This window comes from Meleagris gallopavo, chromosome 6 (genome assembly GCF_905368555.1).
Source record: "Meleagris gallopavo chromosome 6, MGAL_WU_HG_1.1, whole genome shotgun sequence".
Lineage (NCBI taxonomy): Eukaryota > Metazoa > Chordata > Aves > Galliformes > Phasianidae > Meleagris > Meleagris gallopavo.
In genome coordinates, this window is record NC_139409.1 from 22,792,431 (window position 1) to 22,804,678 (window position 12,248).

Here is a 12,248-nt window from a genome sequence, read left to right on the forward strand (position 1 = left end):
AGATTCTTGAAGTGCCTGCAGTGGAAATCTCTCTCCTTGATCGGAAAAAAAATGTTTAGGCAGTCCTTTATGTGTATATTTTCCTTCACTTTTTACAAAAGATAAAAAGGAAGGTTAACAGGAAATGATAACATGCAGATTTGAAACACATTACTGCTAAACTCCCAGTTTTGGGTATATCGTTTTTATAATGTACTTTCCTATTGCTTGTATGTGCATATGTAAACACTCACTGGTGCATAACATCTTGAATGGCTCTGTGTATTGTTTGCTACAGAGTACTTATTATGATTATTAATTTTGGGCTGTTGTGGAGGAATCAGAAGGTCTTATGTTTTGAACTTGATACCAAAAGGCCAAAAGAATTATTCAAGACATTTTGATAGAGACTGACAACCTCTTTTGGAGAAGTCTTGTCATTTTATGTGTCTTAGTCATCATACTTATTTTTAAACCTCCTTATCTCTAAAACATTGCTAAATCACGTTTCATCAATATCCAAGGTTAATTAATAAGGTTTGTAAAAGCATTTTTGAGTCTGTGAAGCTCACCACTGTCCTTGTTGCACTTGTGCTGAAAAATCTGATCTTCTGTCTTCATTTTCAAGGGAAGTATATGCAGATGATGAACATTCTCAAGCCAATTGCATTTGATGTCATCCACTTCATGTCCCAGCTCTTCGACTACTATCTGTATGCAGTCTATACATTTTTTGGCCGAAATGACACGGTAGGTAGAAAAGATATTTATTTTGGAGTATCAGAGTATACACAGAATGAGAATACTGAGGAGCTCTCTTTACTTAAAACTGTACCAAATATGTGATTCCCCAGAAAATGAGTGTTATCGGAATGGATCTGAATGCAGGATAAGCGAAGGCTGATTATCTAATTATCTAAATGTCTGTCTGATTATCTAATGCACTGAGGAGAGTAAGCATAGGAAGCATCATTGCCATTGGGACATGAAACCAATTGTATTTGAATAGGTACTCAGTATTCAAGTATTTTGAATGGAGAAGAAAGACAAGTACCTGGAAGTAGTGGCAGAAAGTGGGGAATAAAGGAGCAGTCTGCAGTGGCTTGGAGCCCAGAGAGGTTTAGGTGTCTTGGTCTTTCTGTATTTATTTCTCAGACATAAACATGAATAGCTGAAGAGGAGAAGAGTGCCCTGAAGGTTGAGTAGTAACTCAGATTTAAGAGGTTTGAAATAGTTTTTCAGATCTATCATTGCTCTGTCAAGCTAATTGGATTAATAAAAATATTTTTGGGCTTTGAGTGTTCTTGTAGTTGAAATAAATGCTTGTTGGCAATGCCTGTACATAACGTGGATCAATTTTCAGCAGAATTGTCTTAAAGCATTTAAAAGCTGCATTTAAAAACAATTTTATCCTCTTTTGGCCCCTAGATTATTTCACAGCATTAATGTAGTGGGGTTCCAAACTCATCATCATCTTTTGGCAAATCACAGTGGATTTTTGGACTGTCAACATATGGTTCTAAATGGTTTCGAGCTGTTTGGCAGGACAAATGCATTTGCAATTTGTGTTTAGAAGATGACTGTTTTTTTTTTGTTGGTGAGTTTTGTTAGTTTCTGTTAAACTACTTGATTTCCATTGGCTTAATCAGCTACTTTGCTATTCACATTGTGTTCTGTTTGGGTTTTTTGCACCTCCTGTTTTGTGTTTTTAAAGGCTATGCCGAGTTCCTCACTTTCTACTTCTAACAGAGAGCAGCCCAGTGCTAGGCAGGTAAATGTTACAGCAGATGAGTGGTAAAATTGTATTGCTTTCCTAGCGTGCCTAACTGTTGTTTTGACAAATGGTTTTCTATGGGAAACATAACCCTTACCAAGGGTCTGTGAATGAGATAAACCCTCTTGTAATGCTCCTTGAATGTTCTCACTTCTCACTGTGTTTTAAACCTTTAAAAAATAGAGATGGTTGACGGTATGTGATTTAGACCTAGACCACTGTCAGTGTTCCTGTTGTAATTTTTTATTTATATATACATATATATATATGGGATTCTTACAAATATGTTGGTATTACAACCTCCTTAAGCAATTAGAACACTGTGCCCATGTTATTTGTGTGAGATAGCACAAGAGTGATCAATTGTATGTAGTTAATTGCCCGTTCAGTGGAAATCAAGGATTGTGTTGACTGCTCTGTCTGGTCTTGTGTCATTGTCCTTTCCAGAACTCTTTAGAACAATTATCCTATGTACATAGTACTTGGCATTCTTCACTGACAAAATTTGCACACTATTGTAATCAGAATTGTTCTTTTCAAATTCTTTTTAATTCCTGGGGTACATGTTAAGGCTTTCTTCTTTATCTCAAATTTTGGAAAAACATAATACGAAATTAAAAGAAAGAACCTGTATTTAATACCTATTCACTAAAGTCATGATATTGATGAACACATCACAGAATAGTCTTCCTTAGAGAATAAATTTTAAGGTGAGTTTTAATTTTTTTGACAACACATGTAAATATATAAATCTAATGACCATTTTTACAGAAGACACTTGAATTTTTTTCTGTAAGATAAGAAGTCACATAGAACTGGTGATGAGTATAAATTCTCAATGCTAAACTTACAAAGTCATCAGTTTGTGACATTTAAATATCTGCTGTTTTACATGTATAAATAGCAAAAACTTGAAGTAAAAAGCTTTAACTGTGTAGCAAAACAATTATACTGCTGAGTGGTGCATTCTGTTTGAAGCTGTGAGGTTTTGGCCTCCGGGGAAAAAAAGTGCAGTACAACAATTGTTTTTCTGGTTTTTGTTTTACTTTGTTTTGTTTTCCTTATAAATATAAATGCACTGCTTTGGGCTGTGCCTGATGAATCTGGAGCTCTTGAGTTGTAATGTTTTATGGAAATCTAAATGTGTTCTTTCATTCCTTATTATTCTTAAATGTTTCAAGGGTGAAATGTCCAGTTTTAAAAAAAGAAATGTATTATTAAGAAATATTTTATTAAAATACTATTAAAAAATAAAATTAAAAAAAACTTGATTGCGGTGAAAAGTTGGTAACTGAAAGGCAAGACAAGAAAGGGTTAGTGGCAGATTGCGGTGTGTATTTTGATGGTGCAGAAGAGAATTGCTTAAAATGAAGTGTAATGGCTGAAACTTGCAAATATATTTTTAATAGATATTTCTTTTCCTTGCAGTTCTTGTTTTCCTGCTCTTTTTTACCTTGATAGGGAAAATAGTTAGTCTTGAATTTGCAATCATTGTAGCCAATAACTTGAAAAACTGTTATATGATGTTAAGGATGGAGTAAAAGATGATTTGGGAAATGAAAAGTGTTTCTTAGAGTAAGGAAAAAAAAAAAGCAGATTTCCTTTTTTACCCATATACCTGCAAAACTGGAGGCAGCTCAGAACTACTATTTCTACAGTAAAAATGTGAATGAAAACGCACACCAAAAAATACCCCACATTTTTTATCTGGATGTTTTATCAGGCAGGGACATTAGGATACTGATCTATGTCTCCTAGATCATATTCTAGATTTCAGCAGGGGGTACTTCCAGTGGGAATTCTGCTGCAAGGTAATTTCATTGAGTGTATGGGGAAATTAGGATGTGTGGACATCTTAAATGAGAAAGCTTAGATGCAGAAAATAGGGATCTCGATTATTCCCTTTTGTATGTAAAATGAGGGATGGGACTTGACTTTCTTCCCTGATTCTGTGTGTTGAAAAGAAGTCTAATACAATAGACATAATTGCTCCAAATATTGTTTAGTAAATTGCTTTTTTTGGTGTGAATCACATACCAGAACTGTATTCAGATACTTCCAGTTTCTTACTTATCCCATTTCCACTGCCTTTGGTTTGTTTGTTTGTTCTTGTTTCTTTGTAACTGGAAGTAGAAGACAAGTAGCTGTATTAATTATACATCAGATCAGCCCCTCAGCTGGTATAATTCATTGCATCTATCAGGCAATGAATGTTAATTTATCCCAGCTGAACACCTTCCCTGTAATGCTGCTGAGCCATGAACATGAAGATGACTTGTTCTTTAGGTAAATCTTTATAGACATTAACTAATAACAACTATTTTATAAAGATCAATGGCTATAATTATACAGTTGCAAGTTAGACATTCAGTAAAGGATTACAAGCAACTTTATAGTCAAGGCTATTTGGCCTGGGTAGGTATTCATGCAAGTCTCACCGGGGGCACTGTGATGTGCCTTTTGGGGCTGGTCTCCCAAATGAGGTCATACAGTGTTACAACAATAAAGGATGCTGAATGCTCATTGACAGAAATGGTAAGCTGTCATCTTCATGAAATGTGCTCAGGCCATCCTTTACATAAGTGTAGTGCTGAATGCAGTGACCTTGTTGATCTTCATTTTGTAGAGTTACAATTATGTATTAAAACTTTAACGTGAATAAATTGTATCCAGTGTTTACAAACTGAAGTTTTGTTGCATTACCGTAAACCTTAAACCAAGGATTTTTACTTTCCAAGCTTAAGTAGAATATATTTCTTCCAGTTTGAATTGACAGGATTGGGCCTCAGTAGTAGCAGATTACGCACCACACTGAACAGAATCCAGGAGAGCCTCATCGATCTAGTAAGTATCTGGATTTGGAGTGTGAAATGGGGGGCTGTGTCAGCAATTCAGCAATTGTATCTCATCATAACTTACTGGTTTTTATTTTTCCCCTATCTTCTCATATTTGGTGTCTGTAAAGACAAAGACTATTTCTTGGTAGATAGTAATGTAGGTATCATTACTGCGTGAAATTATTTGTTCTCGATGTATACTAGAATTAGTTTAATAGCTTCTACTAGATGTAACAACACAATTAGGCATTTAAATCTTAAATTACTTTATGGTTTATATAATAAAAGCGCAGTGATATTCTAATATCATCCTTATTAAATTAAACCTTCTATTAAAAATACACCCAACAGCAGCACAAGAGACAACACATTTTTCTTCAGTGAAAGAACAGCAAAGCAGTAAGCCATTGATAAACAAATTCAGTGTATAAAATAATTAATATGTTAAGTGCTTTGTTATGTCACTTCTGAATATTGTAGAATTTTACCTGTCGTATTTTATAAATTATATCACATCAGTCACTGCATGAGTTATTTTCAGAAAGTGAAAAGTAAATATGGTGCTCATGTCACACTGGCAGTAGATTACTATTCCTTCACATCACATTACAGCGAATGTACAGGAGTCTTCAGGTAGGTTTTGTAGGTTCAACTGAGGGGCAGTTTATAAAGAAATATAGTTGAACTCTGCAAAAATGGAACTGTGCACTCTTTTTTTAACCTAAATGTAAAACACTCGAAACATTGTGAAGAACTGTATTGAGTATTGTAAATGGGATGTAATGTAATTAATACTGCAGATAATAGAGGAAGGATTCGTTTTTGAAGACAGAACTGGTATGCAAATGCTCTACTTTGACTTTTGTAGGGATTTGGCACTCCACAGAATTGTACTAAGGTGCCTTTTTGAATTCCTTTAAACATTCAGAATAGTCGAATTCTAAATTGTTCTTTAAGAGAAGCATTTTAAAGGAGTTTAAGTCATTTCTTACAAGGTCAGTAGAGGGAGCATAACATAACTAATAACCTCCATAATGTAGAAAAAGGCTAAAGTCATTTTGATATTCATCTCAAAGGCAATGCGTTCAAAAAAGGAAAAAAAATAAAGTTAGGAAGATCTTGCAGACAAATCAGTTAAAGATTTGTCATTATTGCGGAAAAATGTCAGGTTTTGGAATTAATTTTTTAAGCTTACTCTGTAGTCATTGTTCTTGAGAGTGCTTTACGTTATTTTGATTTTTATCATTCAGGATAATTTTTTAAAACTCATTTCTAGGAGTAAACTGAGAAAAATAACTGGATTTTTTTTCTTCATCATTTAACAGTACTGTTACAGATAATGCTAGTGTCCATTGAGATTAATAGTTGTGTCTGTTAACTTTAAGCCATTTAATTAAATTTATTAATCTTATGAATTTATGAATCTCATGATCTTATGCTGGTCTTATGCTGTCAATGGGAATTTACTTTCTGGGTATTTCTGTTGTTATTATAATCAATAAGAACTTAGAAAAATCAAGATTAATCTTCATTTTGTCATTAAAATGGGTATTTCTCATGCTTAAAATTTATTTCTGTAGATGTTCTTCATGTTCATATTCTGAAGTTCAGTCTCCATGGATTGTCAGGAATTTATATTATTTATTTATTTTTGTATCATCTTCTATTCATGGTAACTTTACTCAGGACTCTCATTTCTGCTTTTTTTTTTTCCGGCTAGCAGCATCTTTTGATGTTTTATTTGAATAAAGATATTCTCAACAAGTTTTTATTCTCATTCTATGCCTGGGGTTTTGTCAGAACTTACTTAATAGAGCTCAAACTAGTTCTCAGTAGTTTGTCAGTACCAGTGAAGGTAGAATTCTACTGTCTATATCAAGACTATTCAGAAGTTTAGACTGGGTCATTCTGAGAGGCAAGAGGATGATACGGCTTTCAAAAATTTTTTTTTGATGTATTCTGAATTTCATATCTACATCTGAACTCCTTAGTCAGCTCTTTCTGGAGCAAGTGAAAAATAACTTCAGTACATGTTTCTTCTATGCAAGAATTTCAGAGATAATAATTCTGAATCTCCAGATATAGAAGTTTACAGGTAGCAGGATGTATTAAAAGAAAGAGAGGAGTGATTCACAGTGTTATGGTGCAGCTTTTGTTTGGCCAAACACATTGAAATAAGCACGTTTCCGAACAGTTTGTCTTCTCACTGCCAGTACCCCAAGTGGGAAGCATGGGGAGATCTACAGACATTCCATCCTTGTGTTTGTCATTCCTACCAGGACTGTGTTTTTGCAATAGTAATGATACTTACTAATCATATCAATTCATGGTGACCAGTAAGCACCCAAGTAGATATTTGGCATCAATCAGATAGTGATCTGTAGTAATTGATGATTTGGAAGGGAAACTTCTGTTTCCGATGCCTTGCTTTGTCTGTCTCTAAGCAACTTCTTTATTGCTTAGTCACAGTACTGCCATTACCTAGACACTGTTTATGAATGTCCTCTTCATGCTAATAGCTGCCTTTGTAGCTAGTAGAGATACTGCTGCCTTTGGCAGTGAGGTATTTGGAGCAGATAAACAGAATATTCATAAGTATTTCATTGCAAACTGGCTTGCTCATTTAAAACTGAGATTTAGAACGAAGTTTGTTAGTTAACATGTGTACAATTAATGAATATACCAATGTTATGGTATAGCAGTGTACAATTAACAAATATACAGATGTTAAAGTATAACAGAGAGCTTGGCTATGATATTATTACACCAAAGCAGGAAACAGAAATGATAGGTACACCCACCTGTAACCTGGGCTCACAAGGGAAACTCCAGTAGAGTGGATCTCCAGAAGAGATCCTTCCCCACTGGCAGTCAGCTCTTAAACGGGTCTAGGAGAGATGGAGCCAGGCTCCACCCCTTCTTGCAGCACAGGTAAATTGCCTTCACCTGTGCTCCTGTGGCTGATTCACTGTTCGCCTCAGGTGATCAATCAGAGATTCAGGCTGTGATTCAGCAGCCACATACAACATGCCTTACAGAAGTAGAAAAATAAATCACTGCGGTAAAGTATATAAGCATTGCAATGTAATATATAGAACAGCAGATGGAAAAAATTGCTTGTATAAAGAAGTATTGTTTAATGTATTTTAGATTGTCTTTGCTTTTGGGGTCTTTTCCCATAAAGTATGTATCTTCTACAGATGACAGTAGGTTAGAGACTGATGATGCAGAGATGAAAAATTTAGGTTTTTAGCTGCACAAATACAATAAGGAATATTGCAGGGAACATTTTTTTTCGGCACACCTGACTTTCCAACCCATCTTGCACAGATATTTTTGTGCTTTTTCTTCTTTAAGTAGATTTATACAATATATGTAATGACAAGCACTTCATACAACAGCTTAAACACTGTCAAGAGAAGAAAACTCTATCTGTAAAAAAAAAAAAAGAAAGTTTTGACATGATAGACACTTTGAAAATATGATAGGATAGCTGCTTTGCTTCTTCACATTCATTCAGACCTCTCCACACTTTTTTGTTTGTTCAACAGAATTACCCAACTTGACTGGAATAATCTACTGAAAATGAAAGTTGTCCTGCTAATTTATTTGGATAAATTTTTTGATTGTTGGCAGTTGTTGTGCCCCTCTCTTTGGGCAGTCACTGAGCCGTCTCACATGAGTCACTGCTAGCCTTTTTTGCTGGACAGCAAAAGCTTGGGCTAATTTCTAGTCCCAGAGGAATGCAGGTCACAGCTGAGCACCTGGGAACCAGTAGCAGCTCTTACTGAAACTGTCTTTGGATTTAAAAAAAAAACATTTCAATAAAAGCATGTGATCAAACTTCTTTTGTTAGATAGAGGTTGAGATTCCCAAGGATGCGGCAGTGGAAGTGCTTTCTTGTGGAGGCTTACCTGCTGTGTATTTTTAATTTTTTTTTTTTTTTTTTTTTAGCATTTTACCATTCATTTTCTCAGCACACAGTGATTCCTGACACAAAAGTTTTTGCATTAAGCTAAACAAGGCACTAAGTAAGCTTGATGATTTCTGGTAGTTTTATTCAAAAAGTCAGCTGTTTATTTTGGAACGCTAAGAAATAAATGAAATGCAAAGGTCCTGTAAGTTTCTACTCAAAGTTTTTTGAAGTCTGTTACTGAAATCGGTGAGACTGGCTCAGCTGAGGTGTGGGAAATCTTTGTTTTGTGACAAGGATGGTGAAGGAGCTGTACTGTGGGACTACGTTAGTGCTGCCAGTGGAATTGGAAACTTCATGCACACCGTGAGGCAATGCTGGTGAACTCAACTCTGGGGCCAATGAAAATTACTTGCATTGTAAGGTTGTTTGCATGGCACTTCATAATGCTGTAAAGGTATTACTTGCCTGCAGAGGATTATGAATAAACAGAAAATTAATAGAATAGATTCCCGAGAGAGTATGTTTCATTTTTAATGGTCTTTTCTTTCAAGGCATATTGAATGGTGTTTACCATGGCAGCTACACCTTTTTCATTTGATTTAGTTTCCCAGTGGCTGAGTCAAGATTACCAACTTTGTTATTTTCTTGCTTGGGCACAAAGCTTACAATCTTTTAACATGAAAATAGTAGGAGTATTAAAAAGTATCATTTTTAAACCTTACCATATTAAGACATTCAAATAGCACTGTTATCTTTGAATGCAATGTGCTTTTCACATTTTCAGCATAAAGTTTCAAGAACTATAGGAATTAAGATTAGCAGGGTGCGTGGGTGTGTCAGTGTAAACAACATATTCATTTCTGTATATCTGCTCTAATCAGAAATCTTTTTATAATAAGTGATTACTTTGAGGTGAGCTATTTTTGAACAGCTTTTGCATGCAGTAAGGGCTTATGTTTGGTAAATGTTTACAGTGTTGTATTCTATGCTCAGAATGTTACTGAAACTATCAATTACAATTTAAATGCAGAGCTAGTGGAGTAATTAACCCTGTAAGGTAAATTGTGTTTTAGGTAGGTGTTTGAGATCACTCTGCTTTTTCTTTGCCATCAGTGCACATCCAGTTTAAGAGTGCCCATGTGTCAGGGACACGTGATGTACCTGTAGACTATTTGACTATTAGAATGTTTTCTAATATTCTAATTTTTTGCCATGCCTTTCAAATTCCACTTACTACTTACTACTGACTTCAGGATTTCTTCTGCAAGGTTTAAAAATATTGCCATTTGCTTGTAGCAGAATGAAAACTAAAACTGTTTCTACTGTGTATATGTATGAATTTAAAACATAATTCTAAAGCTAAAGTTCTATACTAGAAGTATGAGGTAAAGAGAGTTTTGAAAGATTATCAATTACTAATGTGGTCTGTTGAGATTTGGGATCCGAGAACACGTGTGTCTTTTGTTCTTTTTAGTTAGCTATAACCATTCATATTAAGTATCTCCACTACAGTAGCAAGTAATCATATTTTTGTGTCATGCTTACCTAGTGTTTAACTTTCTGTTGGGTAACTGAAAAATGATTCTGAGCTTGTGATGAGACTGGGCCCCCTAAAAATGTCTTTCTTACAAATTGCATGTCTGACTTTTAACTCAGATAATAAGTTTAGGTAGCTTATGCTTCTAATTTATGTTATTACCTTAAAGTCACTTCTTCAGATGGAAGGCTTTCCCACTGGGTTTTCCATAGGGCTTTTTGAGTGGGTTCTGCTGAACTATTGAAATGAAAATGCTCTCTTGTTATGGAAGACACTTTTTTAAAGGGACAAGCTGTAAAGGAAGCTTCTTCCTTACACAGATAGATTTGTATTATTAGGTAAAGAATTTCTGCTTGGGAGTAAACAATCAAATGCTGAAGTGTCCAGCCATGAATCAAACAGCAGCACACTTACACATATCTGATACCTGCTATTTACTAATACGTGGCCATCTGTCCTTAAGAGCAACTTCAGAGGAAATTTAATTCAAAGATAGTGTATAATCAATGGATATACAGATATATGTATTGAGTCAATGGATATATAGATGGTATGTATGTATATATGTGTGTGTGTGTGTGTATGTGTGTATATCTATATATCTCTATATATCTATCTATCTATCTATCTATCTCCAGGAGCTTGGCTAATATAATTTATATTGGAGTAATGAGAGAAAGAGAGAAAGTCACTCACCCTGTCCTGGGCTTGCGAGATGAACTCCAATGGAGCGGATCTCCAGAGAGATCCTTCCCCACTGGCAGTCAGCTCTTAAATGGGTCTAGGAGAGGTGGAGCCCCTTCCTGCAGCACAGGTGAATTGCCTTCACCTGTGCTCCGTGGCTGACTCATTTCTTGCCTCAGGTGATCAATCAGAGGTTCAGGTCGTGATTCAGCAGCCCCATACAGATAGGCATTGCGTAATGGGACCTGCTAAAGCACACAGTGAAGCTGATATTATTGTTAGCAAACATTAAACAAAGTGAAGTACTCATAATGCTGCTTTAACACCTCAGTATTCTGATATTTTCAGGCCTTTCTAGCAAAGCAGCTTGTATAAACAATTGCTAGTTGTGTGTGCAAATCATGTAGCATTAGAAAACTCCATTCTTTTCCTATTAAAATATGACAGTTTAAATAGAAATAGCAGAGTAGATAAGATCCACTGTAAGGTGGCTATGAGGAATGCAGGTTAACCCATACTGCTTTACCTGGCACAACTGATTTGATTATTGTTCAGATAAGTTTAGTGTTTTGGATAAAATCTATATTTTAAACTACAAATTTTGTGATCACTGTGGTCTTTTCCTGTTTGACAAAGAAGCAGAAAAATATATTGTAGTTTGCATCAGTTGCATGTGTACCTTGTAATGATTTTATTAGATCCCTATTTTGCCCAGTTTGCTTACAGGAATGTTAAGTTGGCTGCGGTATGTCTGAGATGCATTACAGTTCTGCTCTATCAGCAAGTCTACTGCTAAGCAAGAAAAGCTAAGCAAGTTTATTCTGACTTGCAGCTGTTCTCTGAATGCTTGATGCTAGGTACTACAGTACGTTTTCAGTGTAACTTGACCTTTCTTGAAATGTAAGTTTAGCTGGTTGCTGTTTAATTTCCTGGCTTCTATTCTCATCATCATCACCTTCCTCTATTGATTGGTGCGACTTTTTCCTCTTCCAGTTTTACTGGGGCTTCTTATTCTCTATGAGTAGTCAGAAGTAATCTCTGAGAACAGAGTGTGCCTTGCAGATTTTCTTAAATTACTGGAAAGGTTCCTGTAACAAGTCCAGTCTATTGCAAAACAACTGATTTCTTTAATCTGTTTGTAGAATTTTTTTCTTGTTCCAGCCTGAATGTATGCCTCTATTGCTGCTCTCAGTCATGTCATCATTGCTTTTTACTATTAACACACTTCTGTATCTATTTTAGAACAAGGAGAAGGAAATACTGACAGTGTGTCTGGCCAGTATATCTGAAGCAGAGTTTGACTCCATGGTTAAAAACAGATGTGCCTGTCTTGTATGCATTTTGTGTCTTCAGATGCTTTCTGTGTTAAATAAATAATGTAAGATGTTTATGGGATTGGGCAGATAAAGGAAAAAATTGGTTAATATGTATTTCAATACTGAAGGGATGGGTGACTTTGAATTGAGATAAATACAAAATGGAGTCTCTGTAATATATAATGTTAATATATTTTGTAACTAG

The 12,248-nt window shown here is 35.2% G+C and overlaps 1 protein-coding gene across 1 annotated transcript in view; it reads left to right on the forward strand.

Moving 5' to 3' along the window:
• Positions 1-12,248, forward strand: part of VPS50 (VPS50 subunit of EARP/GARPII complex) — a 66,072-nt gene that overhangs the window by 44,565 nt on the left and 9,259 nt on the right. Inside the window, exons 21-22 of the mRNA XM_085227445.1 lie at positions 608-729; positions 4,517-4,597. Coding sequence (XP_085083571.1) covers positions 608-729; positions 4,517-4,597 — 203 coding nt within the window. The remainder of the gene's footprint in view (positions 1-607; positions 730-4,516; positions 4,598-12,248) is intronic.